The 19,397-nt window shown below is 33.5% G+C and overlaps 1 protein-coding gene across 1 annotated transcript; it reads left to right on the top strand.

Annotated features, from left to right (window-relative positions):
- The first annotated feature begins 7,331 nt into the window (after positions 1–7,331).
- LOC143576828 (PKS-NRPS hybrid synthetase cheA-like) lies at positions 7,332–8,820 on the top strand. The gene is made up of 2 exons (XM_077060840.1): positions 7,332–8,103; positions 8,192–8,820. The coding sequence occupies exons 1-2, from the start codon at positions 7,332–7,334 to the stop codon at positions 8,818–8,820; spliced, it is 1,401 nt and encodes a 466-aa protein (XP_076916955.1).
- Positions 8,821–19,397: the final 10,577 nt, after the last annotated feature.

A 19,397-nucleotide genomic window follows, 5' to 3' on the forward strand; every position in this document is an offset into this window, starting at 1 on the left:
AAAAAGTTACGAACATTAGCAAATTGTGTTTTGAGACCAAAAACCTAATAATATGTCTGATACCTCAGAATCGACCGTCATCACGTGAAATGTTTTGTTTAACTCGTCTTTCTTTTTTCAAATTCACATATCCGTGCAGCATCGCATACAATCATAATCAATACACACAATAAAGATCAAATTTAATATAAATAAAACAATTTATCGTATATTAGAACAGCCCTTGCAGCATCACATGTAGTCTCTGGTTAGTAAACTACTCACCCAACCATAGTTTTGGAGGGTAATTCAGCAATAGTTGGCTTATGTCTGTCAATAGATGTTTCTTGATGTATTTAACAGTCAATTTAAACCCCTAAATCAAACCTAATAGCAAAATAACAAACATAAAAAAAATATTTTGTCATTTCACAACTTCAAGTTTTAAATCTTCAATTTAATGTTCTTTAAAGTTAACAAAAAATCAAATAAAATTGTGAAATTAAACAATGAAACAAATAAAAACTCACACTGAAGAATTTGTAACACGATATATTAATCGATTTAGACATTATAACAAAAATGTAGGTTAAACGCGACGTACGTGAAGAGGAAGAACACACTCGCAGGACTTTATGGTTTGTTATAATCCTTGACCTCCTTCGTCGGCGGTTTCTTCATATCGGTGGTGGTGGTCCAAGCAAGTGGCACTTTACAGAATGGAGGGGAGAGGTGGTCGTCGATGGTGTTGTTCAGAGAGAGCAATGGGTTTGAAGTTTTGATTGCATCGAGTGAATGAGAGAAGACCTGGAAGATTTTAGGGTTTCAATGCAGATCGCCTGTAGAGAGGAAAGTGAGACGGGTTTGAAATTTGAATTCTGTTTTTGCTTTAAAGAGATGGACTTTGTGCTTACGAACATCATGTAAACTCTTAATTTTAAGAGTTTTTTTGTGAAATTACTTTCTTGCCCTTCATATATGTATTTTAATATAGTATAGATATATGTTTGATTTCTTTTGAGAACCACTTTGAGTTTTTAGAACTCACCGTAACAATTTGTTTTTACACGTATGTAATAAGTAAGTGTAAGTAACGTAAAAAAAATTACAGTATTTTTTACACACCGAATCGACTTATTACACATGTGTAACTAATATTTAAATTTGTGTAATCATTAAAAATCTTTATTTTCTCTCCTGATTCATTTTTTAATCAGATTTATTCTCAGCCACATATTTCATACTCATTTAATTAAATATGTGGTCAATATTGAGTTCTTAAAATTCTTACAACTCATCAAGGTTCTCAAAATATCTCTCCCCCATATGTATATGGGAGGGTTAAATGAAAACCACTTAATTTTGTGAAAACTATGAAAACTCATCTTGGTCAATCACTAAGTTTTTCTAATTTTTTATTTTTATTTTTATTTTTCTTATAAGGGTGTTTTGATAATTGTGTATTTCACTATTTATGGAATTTATTTGGTAGTCAATTTTGGTTCTCACTCTTTCCCTGAAAAAATGGGCATAAAAAAATTGTATCTCTATACTAAAGCAACCGATTACAATTTTACAACTAAATCACCATTACCATAAATTTCCACTTTAAACAAATATGACGATTTGAAATTTTTGCTTATAACAATTTTTTTTGGTGTAGCTGGAACGTACAAGTATACTAGTTTGATTTTTTATTTTTATTTTTAACTTATTTCCTCAACACCATGAACTAGTTTGGTTATAATAAATAGCTCATTTGCACTATTTAGGCTAATTGTAGTCTTTATTGCCTATGAATTTTCCATGTTTTATATTAGAAATTTAGATGTAAACTGTATGTGTGTATAACTATCACTAATAAATAAGCTGCATATGTGTAAAACATATGTAGAATAAACTTACATCACACATGACGTTAAAACATATGTAGAATCAACTTACATCACACATAACATTAAACATAAGTATATGTGATAAGGTACATGACATCCATTTTTTAGATAACTTACACATATGTAACTAAACAGGTAACATATATACAACATCAAAATAATAGGGCATCGTGACTAACATAATTTTATTGTTAAGCCTATAATTTACATTTATGTAAAATTAACAAGCTAACACATACGTAGCATACATATGTATCAGACATTAGTGTACGTTGACGCCATCTTACTGAATTTGGAAATCACCAAATAACGTTAAAGCGGGCACACGCCATAAATTTTAATTTGTAAGTGTCTTCCTTTTCCCTGATTTCTTTACCTACATTCACATATTCTTCTTCATCATCTTTCTTAGTATCTGTAACATGAAAGTTTAAATTCATCACACTTATAAAAATAAAATGAAAAAAACCGGTTCGATGAACATAAAAGGCTTACCAGTTGTAATCTTCTTCTCCCCTAAAAGCCCATAATCAATAAGATAAAAATCAAACTGTAAATTAGTATATACAAGTTACCAATACATACATGAAAGCAAATTACTAGTGTAACCCAACAACTCCATAAGCACACATACACACATGTAAGACACCTCCATGTAATATTCAGTCAACATATCACTAGCAAATATGTATCAAATCATCCAAATGTTCAATATAATCCACCTCCAAAGTACATATATGTACTTATCAAAATAATTCCATATATCTTGCAAAGCTATCTAAAATTCCATAAATGTAATAAGCGAAATATTACAGACACTTAATAATATTGATAATATCCAATAAACACAACCGAATATTAAATACACATGTGTAAATATTATTCTTAATATAAAAAAACAAAACTAACTTCTTTTTTGTTGAATATACTTTTAATAGCAAACATGTACCAAAACAAACTTGAACATGTGCACATGTGTAATACAAAGTTTAATTGTTTCAAACACCAAATACATATATGTACGCAACTAACAACATTATTGCTTATCAATTAAAAAACAATGCTTGACAATCCTATATCAATACAAACCTTATCGGTTCATATATGTACTACTCACTAACACAGTTTCATGGAATCAAACAACGAAAAAAGACATGTACCAAACAAACATCAATTGACACCATATATGCTGATCAACACACTAACCTACCCCAACAATAAAACGAATTAGGTAAACATAAAAAAAAATACAATCAATCAAGCTTTTACATAACAATACTAATTACTATCAGATGCAGTCAGTGATATATATATGTATATCTTCAAGAATATCGAGAATGATGTAGTAAACAATGATTGCTAACGTGAAATATATAGAATACTAAATAAACCGAATTGTTGACACTCGATTTTGCTATTCCTCTTCACTTCTTCCTATTTATGCGAATTTAGGGTTTAAGTCGTCTTATGATCTGCTACGAAGAAAGGAGACGAAGTGAGGGATAGATGAATTAAAAATTGTGACAGTCACGATATTTGATTAATAATCAATATCCGTTTCCAAGATTAAAATATATTGTCTATCGAGAATACCCTTTATGCTTTAAAAATTATCCTTTCATTTCACACTAATTACAAAATTGCCCAGTTTAATACTAACTATTGATTAGTTATGATCAATGACTAGGATTGAATTAATTGGTTTTCAAAAAAAACCATGGTTTTCATTTGAACCCTCCTCTATATATATATATATATATATATATATATATAGGGGATAGATCTTGCGAGAAGTGATATTACAACGAGAAGTACGAGAAGTGAATGTGTAACTCCATTAATCTCTAATTTTTCACTCCATTGCTTATGATGTTACCTACATGTATGTAGGTTGGCTGTATTTATGTCTTAATACACATTCAAACCTACCTATACACATACAAATGTACCGAGCCACATTGAAACCTACGTACCTACACACATACAAACATACATAAACATATACAACCATACGTACCTACACACGTACATACGCACCTACACAACACACCTACACATAAGAAATGGAGTGAAATTAGGGATTAATGGAATTACACATTCACTTCTCGTACTTCTCGTTGTAAAAAAACTTCTATATAGGTATATATGTATATATATATAATTGATAAAGGTTTTAATATTTAAAAAAAGTATTAATTTAAAATATATATTCAAAATTTATCACGCTAATTAACAAAATATAGTTATAAGTTCAAGTATTTTATAAAAGATTGTATTTTATATTAATATTACTAATTATTATTTATAATATTAATTAAAAATATATATTTATTAACAATAATAAAATGTAATAATTTATTGTTTCACAAATACCGATCGATCTCAAATCATTATTTATATATATTATTTATTACAACTTTAATACTTATTAAGTAAAAGTATTTATATATTAACACTAATATAATTTTAATAATCGTTATAAAACAAACTTTAAATAAAATAATTTAACTCTCCAATACCCGTTCATATTTCAATTCTATTTTAATCTATCTATTAACTCGTAGTATTTCTCCGACTATCACTCTTACTTAGGATTTGTTCTTGCTTATTCTCAGCGAGCATGACTCATAGCATTCATTTACTTATCATATTCAAATCTCCGCTTATTGATAAGGTGAGCATTCACTCTCATTTTACTTATTTTTAATATTTTTGGGGACATATGCATATCGTATTATATTAATCTATTATATACTTACTATTCATGTTGGCAAACTGTTAACCTTGTTTGCATATCAATTATTTTCCTGACTTACTATTTGTTTATTTGCTTAATTGTCCGTATTTCGAGAGGTCCATCATAATCATAGTAATAGTATGATCATACGACCGTCATAGTAGCCAATGCCCACTTCGCAAGGCAACAGTTTTACCGACACTCATTATTTGCTCATTGGCTTAATTGTCAATCTCACATGAACAGTTTTTGCGTTTTCATATTATGCAACGATCCAGATAGAACACTAGTTAGATACGATTTCAATTTCAAGAGTTGGTGAGAGCTATGAACTTCGGTTGTAGTTTACCTCAAATAAACATTTCCAGAAGCCGGAATATGAGATCGATCGGTATTCGTCACCAATATATGTATAAAATGTGCATTTTTTGCTATTCATATATAGTTTCATAGATAACATCTTTTCCTCTAAAACTATTATCATATTCGTGAAACTTTATTATATTTCGTGATGAACGCCGACGAAAAAGTGAAGCATGGATTATTTTTGCATGCATGGATTCAGGGCCGTCTCTGAGGATGAGGGGCACCTCAAGGGCCCCGTGCAAGGAAAAAATATTGCCCCCTGTATATTGAAATTATTTTTGAAGAGAAACCAAAAAATGTTCGGATTAGTCTATTGGACAAAAAGACTAACACTTTTTGTTCTTTGAATTACACGAAATTGGAATTTTATAACTTTAGTTATGGGCTTTGCTTTAAAAAACTATATATTTTAATATATTAGATATACATATAAGATAAAAGATCTTAATACAAACAAAAAAATTGACCCAAGCAATAAAAAGATAAGAAAATAATGATGTAGCCCATAAACTATGCAATACAAGTTTTGAAAAAATTGAAAAAAAGAGTGCAGTTACCGGGTATTGAACCTGAGCCCAACATCATCATGTAAACAATGGAGCATACCATGTGAGCTACAAAACATTTTTAGTGAATTTTTGTTTGTATCTAATTTATCTATTACATATCCTGAATTCTTTAATTTTGGGCCCAAAAATTTTTTTGGCCCTGTGCGGTTGCACGGGCTGCCTGCATGGATTGAATCAAAGAAGCTTTGGTACATAGTTGGTCGTTCTATCTTCAGCCGTGTAGCCTCCTTCAGCTTGAACGTCGTCACTCAAGCCTTCGCGGGTCACCTGGGCGACGTCGAACTCGTTGCCATCACCCTCTCCACCGGCGTCATCGTTGGCTTCAATTTCAGCCTACTTGTATGCAGGGCCGTCCTGAAAATACAAAAAAAAACCTGGGGCCTGGGGCATGTAGAAAAAAGGACCCTAAAATATAACCCTAATAACTCATGTAATTTAGATAATTATGGTAACAATAAACAATAATGCATTTGAATGTGTTTAAGATTGTTTAAAGTATCTAAAGTTTATTAAACCACTAGGTTAATAATCTCAAAACAGCTTCAACTCCGCATAAATTATTCAGTATCAATAACGTATCTTTAAAAAAAGTAACAATAAAGACTTAAATAATAATAATAATAAATTACTAAAAAAATTTAAGAGATGAAATTTATTTACCTACTTTATCAATTTGAATAAATTTTGATAAAAAAGAGTGTGAAACACATACAAACTAAGTTGTGCGCGGTTTATACCACGTAATTAAAAGAGAATAATTAAATATAAGAAACAATATTTGATGCTATAATATAATAAAATAATTTTTGTACTAAAGTAAATAAAGCTTTTTAACCACTGTGAAATAGTTTTGGTAAATTAAAATACTTCAAATATTATATCAATTATTAAGAGACATGTTATTGGTACACCCCTTCTAGAAACTCACACACCCGTTATACGATCGTATAGCTCTTATACGATCGTATGGAATAAAAAACAAAAAAAGTACACCTGCTAGCGCAGTGTACGGAGTTTGACTGGGAGTCATAACTGGGAGTCATACGAGTATGACTCCCATACGATCGTATGGAAACAAAAAAAAACAAAAACAAAAGTTGAATGACTTAACCGTGCATGTTAAAACCGAACGTGATATACATGGATGAGAATAATGCATGATATATATATATATAAAATATTTCGTACGTATTTACCCTCGTTTTACGCAACGACACGATACAATATTCCGACGTGATATAATATTCAGTTTATTATTTGATACGACACAATATTCCGGACGTGATATAATATTCTAATGGTTTTAATATATAAACACGAAGGAGACTTGTTTCTTTCTCATTCATTCACTACCAAAGCAACGTGCGTGATGTCGATTTCTGGCGATGACGATAACGATAGCGAATTCTATAACAACATATTAGTGTTTACAACTGATCAGGTCTATTTTTTAAAAATTATGTTTGTATTATTTAAGCACGAGCATCACTAAATATTTATTTTGTTTCAGTTGTTTGGGTCCGTCGATGAACTGAAGACATGGGCGCAAACTACTGGTTGTGAGAATGGTGTCTTCATAGTCACAGAACAATCAAAAAGTAACGTTGCTGACGAGGTGGTCAAAATATACCTAAGGTGTGATCACGGTGGGGAGTACAAGTGTACTCTACTGGTACAAATAAAACCGGTTGTCGTTTTCAATTAATAGGAAAGTATCTCAAAAATTATAATCGTTGGTCATTAGTCGTGTCACGTGATACACACAACCATGAACTCGCTGCACACATGGAGGGCCACCCATATGCAATGAGATTTACCTCTGATGAAAATGTTGTGGTGGCAGATATGTATCAAAATAGATCGACATCACGTGACACTCTTAGTAATTTAAAGGCGAAGGACAATAAAAATTCATCGTCGCTAAGAACCGTGTACAATGAAAGGAAGAAGCTGCTTGAGAAGGAGTGCGGAGGAGAAAGCCCAATGAACGTCCTTTTCAATCAGTTGATCGGGAAAAAATTTATACACCACGATCGCACAAATCCAGCCACTAATGCCTTGGAGGATTTATTCTTCATTCATCCTACGTCGTATATGATATATCGTGCATTTCCGCACGTGTTGATCATAGACACCAAATACAATACAAATGTATACAAGTTGCCGCTTGTACAAATTGTTGGTGTAACCTCAACTGGAAAGACGTTTACGATAGCGTTAGCCTTTATATCCCATGAGAAGGAGGATAACTTCACATGGTTGTTAACCATGCTTAAGACGACGTTAGACACGTGCATGTTGCCACGTGTGATAGTAATAGATAGGGATCTTGCATTGATGAAAACGTGCCAAATTGTATTCCCAGACGCAACCAAATTACTGTGTAGATTTCACATATCTCGAAACATTTTGAAGAACTGCAGGCAAAGCTTCGCTTTGATTGAAGAATGGGAATTGTTTGAACAACTATGGAATTCGTTAATTCACTCTGCCACACCCACTAAATATAAGAAGAGATACACAAAACTTTATGATACTTTAGTTCACAGTCATCAAAGTAATTATTCTAGTATCTTATATATTGTTACGTTTGATCAAGTTCTGAAATTTTATTTCAAATTTACTATATATTTTACCTTTTTCAGGAGTTTTACAATACTTGCACAGAAACTGGCTTGACAACTACAAAGAAAAGTTTGTGTCTGTATGGATAGATCAAAATCTTCATTTTGGTAATACTACAACCAACAGAGTCGAGGGCGCACATGCACTCCTGAAGAAACACTTGCTGACACACAATTCTCCAATTGATAAATTCGTAGATGTTGTCGTTCGGATCGTAACACGCCAGCAAGGCGCCATAAAAGAAACCTTTGAACAAAGCTCTAAGAAGACAATAAACCATCACAACGTACCCCTGTTTAATGAATTACGCCGTCATGTTTCACATGACGCTCTAGAATTATTGTGCGAAGAGCTTGTGCGGATAGACAGGCTACAACAGTACGGATCAGAATGCGGGTGTCGTATTCACACAAGTTGTGGTTTGCCATGCGTATGCATACTTTCAAAGTATCTGAATTCGGGGCAAGCCATTCCAGTGGAGTCGATAGATATCTTTTGGAAGAAGCTAGATTTCGATCCGTTATATGTTGAGTCAGATGAAGACATTGAGTCAAGGGTATACGAAGCAGTAGAAGTATTCAAAGAAAAGTTTAATAAGGAGTCAAAAGGTGGAAAAAAAGTTTGTTGTCGAAGCCGCTATCATTCATAAAGCCAGGTTCATCAAACTATCAACAACCGTCATATAAGGTTTTCTAGGGTTTCTTTTCACACACCCAAGGGTTTAATGAATTTATACTAAATTAGTTTTTAGTCTTTCCTTTCACACACCCAACCATCGTATAAGGTTTTCTAGGGTTTCTTCATCATCTTCGCTGTCATCATCAGGTAAGTGAATCTATTTGTTAGTTTGCAAACTTTAGATCTAAATCGAGTTCTTTATCATCTTCAACCTCCGTTTTGATTTTGGGGTTTCATTAAAACTTTAGTTCTATAAGCTTTTTCTTCTTGAACTGTACATGAAAATAATGAAAGTTTGGGCCTAATCTTGAGCATAATTGTTCTTGCACAATATGATTATCGGGTTAAAACGAGACAGGACTAGCTGGCTGGTTGGGTTTGGGCCTAATCTTGAGCATAAACGGGCATGAGCCTGAGCCCGACCCCAATCTCGAGCCCGATGGGTCGGTTATCTCGAGCCCAATGGGTCAATAATAATTTTTGTTCTTTTATCTTATGTTATTATAAATTTGTGTAGATCACTATGTCGGACAGTGAATCATCTGACGACGGTGAATTTATTAATGAGGCTCATGCTTTTCTCAAGTTCCCACATTCAACCAAGGCACGCAAAAGACTGTCTCGCTTTTCAAGTAAGGATATGGAAAGACCGTGTGCTATTGATTGGAATATGCTACGGTTAGTTGGAGAGTATGATAGGGCAGAGGGGATTATTGGTGTTGGTACTCCTTGGAGACGTCTTATAGATCAGGCGTCCCGACCTTGTTATCGGGAGCTAACTCTAGAGTTTCTATCAACCTTTCATTTTACTTCTCCGATCGAGGATATTCATGAAGCTGATTCTGTGCAGTTTCGTTTACTTGACCAACATTACCCCAATTTGCAGTGTTGTGTGGTTTATACACCGAGTCTGAGGTTCAGACTGATATGTTTTTGCAGGGTGGAATAAACATGGATGAGGTTACGCTGAAGGAATTTTGGAGACAGATCGGCTCAGGGGAGTTTGATGTGAAGGTGAGGACTTCTAGTATTGTAGACCCCCTTCATCATTACTTACACAAGATCATTGCTACTTCTATTTCCGCACGTCACGCTAGTAAGGAGTGGTGCACCCAGGCGGATTTGTTTCACATGCATAGTCTGTTGAGACATGTTAACTGTAACCTTGCGTGGTGCTTGGCTAACTACTTTTCTACCTTGTTGAGTAAAAAAATCAAGGGTAAGATTGTTTGTGGGGCTTTTGTTACAATCATTGCACAGCGTTTAGGAGGTTTGACCAAACATGTTACCCGTCGTATGAAGATTTATACGGCAAGGAAGTTAGGTGAGGCAACGGTTAAAAATATGGGAATTACTAGAACTTTTCCGGAGGGTCTTCGATTTTCTGTTCAGGATGGGGTCATTTGGGATCCTCATAATCCGCCCCCTTTACAGGTACGTGTGTTCAAAAAAGAAAAAAAAAATATAAGAATAGTTATAAGAAAAAAAGAAATTGTTGAATAACCCCAAACCGTAAAATTTTGAAACTGAACCAAACCGTTAGTAACGGTTTGGTTTCAGTTCGGTTTCACGATTTGGGTTCACGGTTGGTTTTTTTCTCTAACTTTCGGTTGGTTTTTTATTACATTAAGTTTGATAAAAAAAACTGCACATAAGATGGCATTGGTTTTATAAGCTACTGTTATGTTCATAATATATATTACTATTGGTTATGTTCATATTTCAAAGATTGTTGGTTTTATAAGCTACTGTGTTATGTTTAGTTTTATATTAATTGTTAAGTTTTTATGAATTTTAGCTTTAATTAGTATCCTGCATATTGTTTGTATTTTTTTTTTTTTTTTAATTTTATAGAGGCTTAAAAAAAGCTCAAACCGTGAAACCAAACCGGAACCAAACCGTTAATAACGGTTCGGTTCGGTTTGGTTCGGTTTGATATTTGAAACCGAACCATGAACACCCCTAGTTTGAATATTTGTCAAACCGTGATACTATTTTTTATATATGCTAACTTTAATTTAATTATGCCTCATAAAATAATTGTGAAGGTTGTTTTAGTTATATTCATAGAAGCTAAAAAATATATACTTATCACCCTTGCAGGAAGAGCATTTGGATGAGCATGCTCAACAGCCTCCGCAGCCTCAGCAGCGTCAACATAGGCATGTTGTTAGAGTTGAAAGGGTGCCCCGCCAACTTACTCAGGATTTTGAGCACTTGAAACACCGCATCGAACTTATGGTGACATGCAAGAGCGGTATCATGGATGGCAGGCTGAGTTGGCGCGGTCACACGGTTTTGTTGTTCCTGAGTTGACACAGCCACAACAGGATTCGGGTCAGCCCCACCCGCCTCCACTTGGTTAGGGTTTTGACGTTTCTATAGGTTGGTCATATTTTGGTAATGTATTTTAGACCTATGTTTTTAATATTATGGTGTTAAGACTTGTATTATCTTTTGGGATATTTCTTTGTAATGTATTAGGGATGTTTGTTTGAAGTTTAGTTATGATGTTATTTAGTATTTTCTTTTGCTTCTTTGTATCTTATTATTCTACTTATTTATCATATCAAGAAAGCTATACCAAGAATGTTGTGTATGAATTGGTATAGAATTAAATTATTAATCTAGCAAATTGGGTTAATGCTACATGTTTTTTCCTCTAAATATACGGGTCTCGGTGTCTCGCGCCGAACGAACATGACAAACAACTAGTTATACATTATAAAAGTGTAAGCCTTTTAAACTTATAATTTCTTAAAAAAGTTATACCCAATATATAAACGAATATTCTTTGTTACAAATACAATATATATGTTTTTAGAAACTTTATATAAAACTTTTTAAAAAGTTGCAAATTGTTAATAAAAAAATAAATTATACGATCGTATAGTATCCATACTATCGTATGGAATGTTCCTGAAAAGCAGACAAAGCCTGCTAGAATCTGACAAAAGCTGAAGTCCTATACGATCGTATAAGACCCATACGATCGTATGTGTTCCAAGGGTGTATGAATAACCAAAGCCATTATTAGTTTGACCAAAGTAAAATGGTTTTGGTAAAATAAAAGAGTTCAATATTAGGCTGAGGGGTGTGGAGCGTGAGAAAGGGCGCAAGAGGACAACCACTCGCGCCCCGGGGCGCGAGAGGGGCGCGAGAGGGGCGCGAGCGCGGAAAAAGAGGCAGGCGCCAGGGGGTTCGCGGGACAGGTTGAGCGTGAGGGGCATGGGGAGTGGTGAAAATAGCCGTTTGAAAGATAAAATGAGCCGTTGGCTCTTAATTTTTAAAAAAAAAAAAAATTTTCTACTACTATATATTACCCATTTTATACAACACTTTAACACAACTTCAAAAAACACCAAACTTACCCATTTCTTTATACAACACTTCCTATATATTACCCATTTCTTTCAAACTTTTTTAAAAAAACCTTTACAAAATCCTATATAATACCCCTAAATCAACCCATTTTTACCATATCAAACACAACTTCAATCTCCAAACAACCCATCGTCCCATTTTTTTTTTTAAAAATAATGTCGTCGTACTCGTCTGATTCCGACTCCTCCGAAGAGGATGATTTGCTTCTTCATGTAGGGGGAGTTTTGACCGCAGCCGTGGTAAATCTCTTGCAAAATCAAGCCCATCAACCCCGACTCCCGAGGGTTAGAGCACCACCTCGTGATCGTGATCGATCGGGTGCTAACGATACTTTGATGAGGCATTATTTTAGCCCTCAACCGGTATACGCGGAGTCGGATTTTCGAACTCGTTTTCGAATGAGCAGGCAATTGTTCACGCGTATAGCGAGTGATTTAGAGGCACGGTATCCCTTTTTCCAACAAAGGGAGGATGCTAGGGGTCTTCCCGATTTTACCCCTCTTCAAAAATGCACGGCTGCTATCCGTCAACTAGCGTACGGCATCTCGTCGGACGCTTTGGACGAGTATTTACAGATGTCGAAAAGGGTTGCACGTGAATCCCTTCATTTTTTCTGCCAAGGTAAAAAACATTAATTTTACTTTTTATTAAATATTTATTAAATTTTTTAATATATATTGTACGTAGGAGTCATATCGACTTACGCTCGGAGATATCTGCGTAAACCTACAACGTATGACATCCAACGCATATATGAGGTGCACGAGGAAAAACATGGTTTTCCTGGGATGCTAGGTAGCATCGATTGTACGCATGTTGGATGGGCTATGTGTCCAACGGCCTGGCGAGGTCAGTTCCACCGTGGTGATCATGAAGGGCCGACCCTCATACTTGAGGCGGCGGTGTCACATGATCTTTGGTTTTGGCATGCTTTTTTTGGTGTTGCTGGGTCAAATAACGACCTTAATGTTATCGATCAGTCACATTTGATCAACGACCTTATCGACGGGGTTGAACCACCTCAATCTTTTGTTGCAAATGAAGAACTCTTCAAGTACGGGTACTATCTGGTCGATGGTATTTACAACGAATGGGCTGTGTTAGTTCAAGCTTTTACAGATCCAGTCGCCGACAAACGGAAGTATTTTACGAAGAAGCAAGAGTCTGCTAGAAAAGATATTGAAAGAGCTTTTGGAGCTATAAAAAAACAATATTATGTTCTGGCGAACCCGATACGTTATTGGACTCGGGAGAGGATAATGGACGTCGTCTACACGTGTCTTATCCTACACAACATGACGTTAGAAGACGAGGGCAAAGCTATATGCCAAAACTACCAAGGTGACATTCCGCCACAACCGTCCACAATCAGTGATCAACAAAAACTTCATAACATAGCAAATATCAAGAGCCGTGAGATACACGGGGATCTTCGACATGAGTTGGTTGAACATTTGTGGGCGACGCGACCAGAGGATCTTGTATTAGATTAGTTTTATTATTAAATATTATTGTTTGTTTAATTTTTAGTATGTTTTTTTTATTATATGAATTTTCAAAAAAATGTGTGTTTTTTTAAATAATTTCTTGTTTTTTTAATAATACGTTTTTTTAATACATTTATAAAAAAATAAAAAAATAAACCGCTCGCGCCCCCTCTCGCGCCCCTCCACACCATGGCCCGGGCCGCTATCACCACTACCAACACCCATCTTATCAAGTTTCTCTCTCTGCCACACGTCACAATATTATTGGCTGGCGCCCCCACTCACGCCCCCTCTCGCGCCCCCCACACCCCTCAGCCTTATATTATTAATTTGACTACAGTAGTAGACTCCTGTACATAGGCTATAGGTTTACTTAAAAGAATTCATCTCATTATTTCCCATCATCTTCCTCACACAATCATTTCCATACCTACAAATTTAACACAACTCCAAAAATATTGTTTCCGATGAAATCTTTTTCTTTTTCACTTTCTTCTTATATTGTGGCTACGTTTTGCTTAAGAGCCAGTGGCCAATGTATATATAAGTAATGTATCATTTTTTTTAAAACATCTCGGGCCTCATGGGAGACGGGGCCTTGGGCCGTCGCCCTCCCCGCCCTCCCTATGGGCCGGCCCTGCTTGTACGTTTTATTAATTTCCTTAAATTAATAATAATAACTAGGTAGAACCCGACATGATAATACCCAAAAGTTGGTAAAACTCGGCAAGTGTGGCGGTTAGTTGACGCAAATCCAGTTAGTATCGATTAGCTTCGTTTCGGTATCGGAACTAAACCCAAAAATAAATCTAAAAATGAACGTGTTTAAAACAAAATCGGTGAAACCCGGGCATTGCAGCGGCTAGTCGACACAAGTTCAGTCGGTATCGATTATGTTTATTTCGGTACCGGAACTAAACCCTAAGGGTAACTTCGTAAATTGAACAAATCTAAAATACACTCACACAGAGAAAAATGGTAGACCCATACATTACGACGGCTAGTCGATGTGAATTCGGTTGATATTTGGTAGATTCGTTAAGTTGGCAAAATCTAATAAAATCTAAATTCCTAAAAATAAACATAATTAAAAAACATATTTTAAACAAAAAATAATAAAATAAAATATTGTTAAACAATAGTAAAATTATATTTATATTATCAAAATGTCACATGTGTATATTGTATCGGATTCGAAAGTTACAAGAATAGGCCACCTCATATATTTGGATTTTAGTATCATATCAAACCAGATATTTAGCAAATCATTCCATGAGAAAGCACGCTTTTTTCATTTATGTAAAAGTGTGAAACAATAAACACGAACAAGCTTCTGGTTCATTATTAAAAATAAAAAAAGTCAGTCAGTATCATTGTGCTTGCGACAGATTTTCCACAGTAGTATCATTCTTCATTCTAGCAACAATGAATTGCTATATATTTGCTCCTCTATCTGCATGTTATATCTTATTAACTTATTATGTTTGTCATTTTGTCATATGTGGATCTTAGAGCATTTACGTCCGTCATTTTATAAAAACCTTTATTTCACATTTTATTCTTTCATCTTTATCTCTCTTTAACTATTTTTTTAAAAAAATTGACTTTAAATAGTTTTAATTATGTCATGTTGACAGATAACTGTCTCAAATTCACACTTAGTTGGTGGCAGTCTCAACTAAAGGTGTATTTTTCTTCAACTGTCTGTGACTAATGGATAGTTAACTCTGTTAGTTTGTTACTTACGTGGCATGCCTAGCGCACCGTTGGTAAAAATACACCTTCAATTGAGACTGTTATTTGCTTATAGGGCATAATTGATATTATTCAAAACAATTTTTCTTAAAATGAATTAAGCAGATAATTATTAGCACGCAATGCTGCCACACAGATGTTTATTGACAATTAGGAGTGCCGCGTAAGCATCAGACTAATAAATAGTTAACTCGTTAGTAGCGGACCGTTGACAAAAAATACACCTTTAATTAGGACCGTTACCAGCCAAAAGTAAAATTAGGACTATTATATGCTAATAAGGAATAGTTGCAATTATTTAAAACCATTTTTTTAATAATGCTTCGCTACTAACCAACATGTATATTCAAGTGAATCTCTATTTCCTCAATCTTCAAATTTTGAAGTTAGAGATCGATGGACACTAAGGTTGGGATAGAGAGGAAAAATAAATTAAATAATTTAAATTTTAGATATAGAGATGAGGATAGTTAATGAAATATGAGAGCATTTTCATTTTATCCTTTAAAATTATGTGAGGAGAATTGTAGGGTGAGGTGGTGAGTGATTGTAAGTGTATATTATAGGGTGGAGAAATAAAGTATTGATTTTTTTGTAAATTTAGGAAAATTTTGTTTGCCACTAATTATTTTTTAATATTTGTTGAATTGATTGTGAATATAGATGATAGAGAAAACTGTAATGATAAAAATATAAAAAATATTATTTAATTAAACATAGAAAAAAAATGTAATGTTTTGTATTATAATTATAGAGATAAGAATTAGGATAGGCTGGGAATGCTATGAATGCTCCTAGTTATTGGTTGTGGTCTTTTTGCTTTTTTTTATTCTTTTTTTCTAATGCTCCTAATTATCAAAGTACATAGTTGATTGTTCAAACCATATTGTTGTGACTCATCCAAATGAGATTTATACCCGACTTTAGTTAAAATAAAATCAAGTTAACAAATCCATTATGGTCTATGTATTAACTTTGTTTTTAGGATTGAATTATTTTATAAATGTCAATATAAATAAGGAGTTTGAGAAATCACAATTAATTGACATGTGTCAGTTTGGGACTAAAAATGGTATAACTCACATTTTCTCTCTCCACATGTAAGGCATATGTTAATTCCTTCACGGTTTTAAACGTTTATAACTTTTTCATGTGATATTATTTTTAAAAATAAAATTCACCATAATAATAAACGTTTTTTTATCTTTAATATGAGTATGATTTTGTTATATAAAAATAAAAAAAAAATTACGTCATTGTGTCTTTTTTGCTTACCATTGTGTATTTTTTCGTCATTGTGTCTTTCTTTTTGTCAATGTGTTTTTTTCGTCATTGTGTCTTTCAACTTATCATTGTGTTTTTATAGATACTAATAACACCGTTGTATAATAATTTGTAAATATAATGACAAATAACAACAAATTATTTAATACATAACCCACAATGATGAATACATATTACCAGTGTTGTAAAAATCAATAGTCGCTAGTCGGGCGGCGGGGTGGGAACAAGCGATTAATCAGGATTAGTCGAGATTAATCGGATCGGACTTTAATGTTTAATTTTTAGTTTTATATATACATGCACACATTTTTATATGTAGTTTTCAGTTTTATACATACAAAAACATATTTTAGTTGAAATCTCGCTTGAAACCGGGGTTATTGCTAAAATCACCCACGGAAAACAGCCGATTTTGACCGGAAACCGGAAACCGTTGTTTTTGGTCAGAATCTTGCCGGAAGCTGCCAATTTTGGCCTGATTTGACCGGAAACTACCGATTTTGGCCCGATTTTACCATTGACCAATTAATTTGCCGACTAGCCCGAAATTAATCAGTGAAGTGGGGACTAGCGATTAATCGGGGATTAATCAGTGACTAGTCGGGATTTTTTCAACACTGCATATTACACAATAACCTGAAACGTAAAACACAATAATAAATACATATAATACAATGGTTTGAAACGTAAGACACAATGGTAAATACATATAACACAATGACCTGAAACGTAAAACACAATGAAATCTACATATTACACAATGACTTGAACGTAATACACAATGAGCATACTATTGTTCTCAGCTTAAGTGAATGTTGAGCAGAATGACTAAAACACAATGATAAGTATAAAGACAAATGTTGAACACAAATAGACGATGACGAACAAAAAAGACACAATGACGTAATTTTTGTTTTAATTTTAATCTTTAATATGAGTATCAATTAAAAAACACAATCACCAAAATCTATAGCACAATGCATAGAAAAACTCAATTTAAAAACACAATGAACAACCAAATAACACAATATAAAAAAAACCTCTAAATTTTTTTTTATTTTTATATAACAATATGATATTCATATTAAAGATTAATAAACGCTTGTTATTATGGTTAAAAAATTCCAAAAAAAATGTCGTATGAAAAAATTATAGATGTTTTAAAATGATGGAGGAATTGACATGTGTCTTGCATGTTGAGAGAAAAAATCATTATAAGTGGGTTATTACCTCCATGTCATTCTCATCAATTTTTATTTCTAAATTAATCTCCACCATCCAAATTTAAGATCAATGGATTAGATTCTTTCTCACAATTCTAATTTTTATTGTACTTTGTATTTTAACTTTACCCTTGTTTTTATTATACACCAAATATTTATATGTTATATATAGAGGTGGCAATATGATTGGGCTGGGTTGGATTTGGGTGATGGGTTAGAATGAGTTTGGATCATGATGAATTTTTAAAATAGAAGGTTATGATGAATATGTGTCAAAATGGGTAAAGTTAACCCATCTTAATTAAAATAAAGGTTAAAATACAAAGGGTTTTAAATACCCCTATAAAAATTCAAAAAAATTAATAACTCAAAATATAGATAAAATATGCAAAATGGAAAATAACTAAAATGTTTCCTTCATCATATCATGTTCGATTTTTTCGGTTTGTTTCGTTTATTTTTTCATTTCGGTCGGTTTCGGTATCTGTTTGGTTTCAATGATTTTGGTTTCGATTTCTCGGTTTGTATTCGGTTTCGTAGGTTTTGTTTGAATAAAATTGGATGGAACTTGTTTTAGTTCATTCTAACCCATAAACAAACCCATTATAACCTATAACCAAACGTCACTAGCATTTTCTCAACCCATCTTGACCTTCTTGCAAAATCTTTTGATCCATCCTACCCATTTCAAATTAAAAGTATTCATATTGACCCGAAATAACCCATTTGGTTTTTTTTTCCACCCCTAGATATATGACATACAAATTTTGGAACACAAATATACGATTGCTTGAGTTGGAAAACAAATATAAGATCGTGAGAGCATTCCCATTCAATTCTTCAAATAATGTGAGGGGAGTCTCCATTTTTAGAGATGATTAAAAGTTGTTGTGAGGTAAGGAGAGAGAAAATGTTACTATTCATGGTTAAATTTGGAGAAACACACTGTTCCCTTCTATATTTTTTTAATGTTTTTAAAAGTGGTTGTGAGTGAGGGAGAGATAAAAGGTAATGATAAAAGTATAAAAAAGTATAATTTTATTGAAAATGAAAGAGAAAAAAATGATGTTATTAGTGTAATTGTAGAGATAGAGATGAAGAATGGAATGAGAATGCTCTGAGTTGTGGTTTATGCGAGAGGGCACAACGCCCTAAGGCCATCCTCTATGGTGAGGGGTTTCGAAGCCCCTCCCCAGTGCTACGTCAGCGTCACGTGGGTACTGGGGGCTTCAATGCCCCACACCAAATATGCCCCTTTATGGTGTGGGGGGCTTCGAAGCCCCTTAATTTTTTTTAATTTAATAAACCAACAAATTTATTAAATAAAATAATTATCAAATACAAACTAAATTAAAAAGTAAAAACATAAACATAAAAAAGTCAACTATTTTAGTCGTCGTCGTCGTCGCCGCCGC

The sequence above is a fragment of the Bidens hawaiensis genome, unplaced genomic scaffold, assembly GCF_021521415.1.
Source record: "Bidens hawaiensis isolate Kalapana, Puna unplaced genomic scaffold, B.hawaiensis_p1.1 tig00028313_1, whole genome shotgun sequence".
Classification (NCBI taxonomy): Eukaryota; Viridiplantae; Streptophyta; class Magnoliopsida; order Asterales; family Asteraceae; genus Bidens; species Bidens hawaiensis.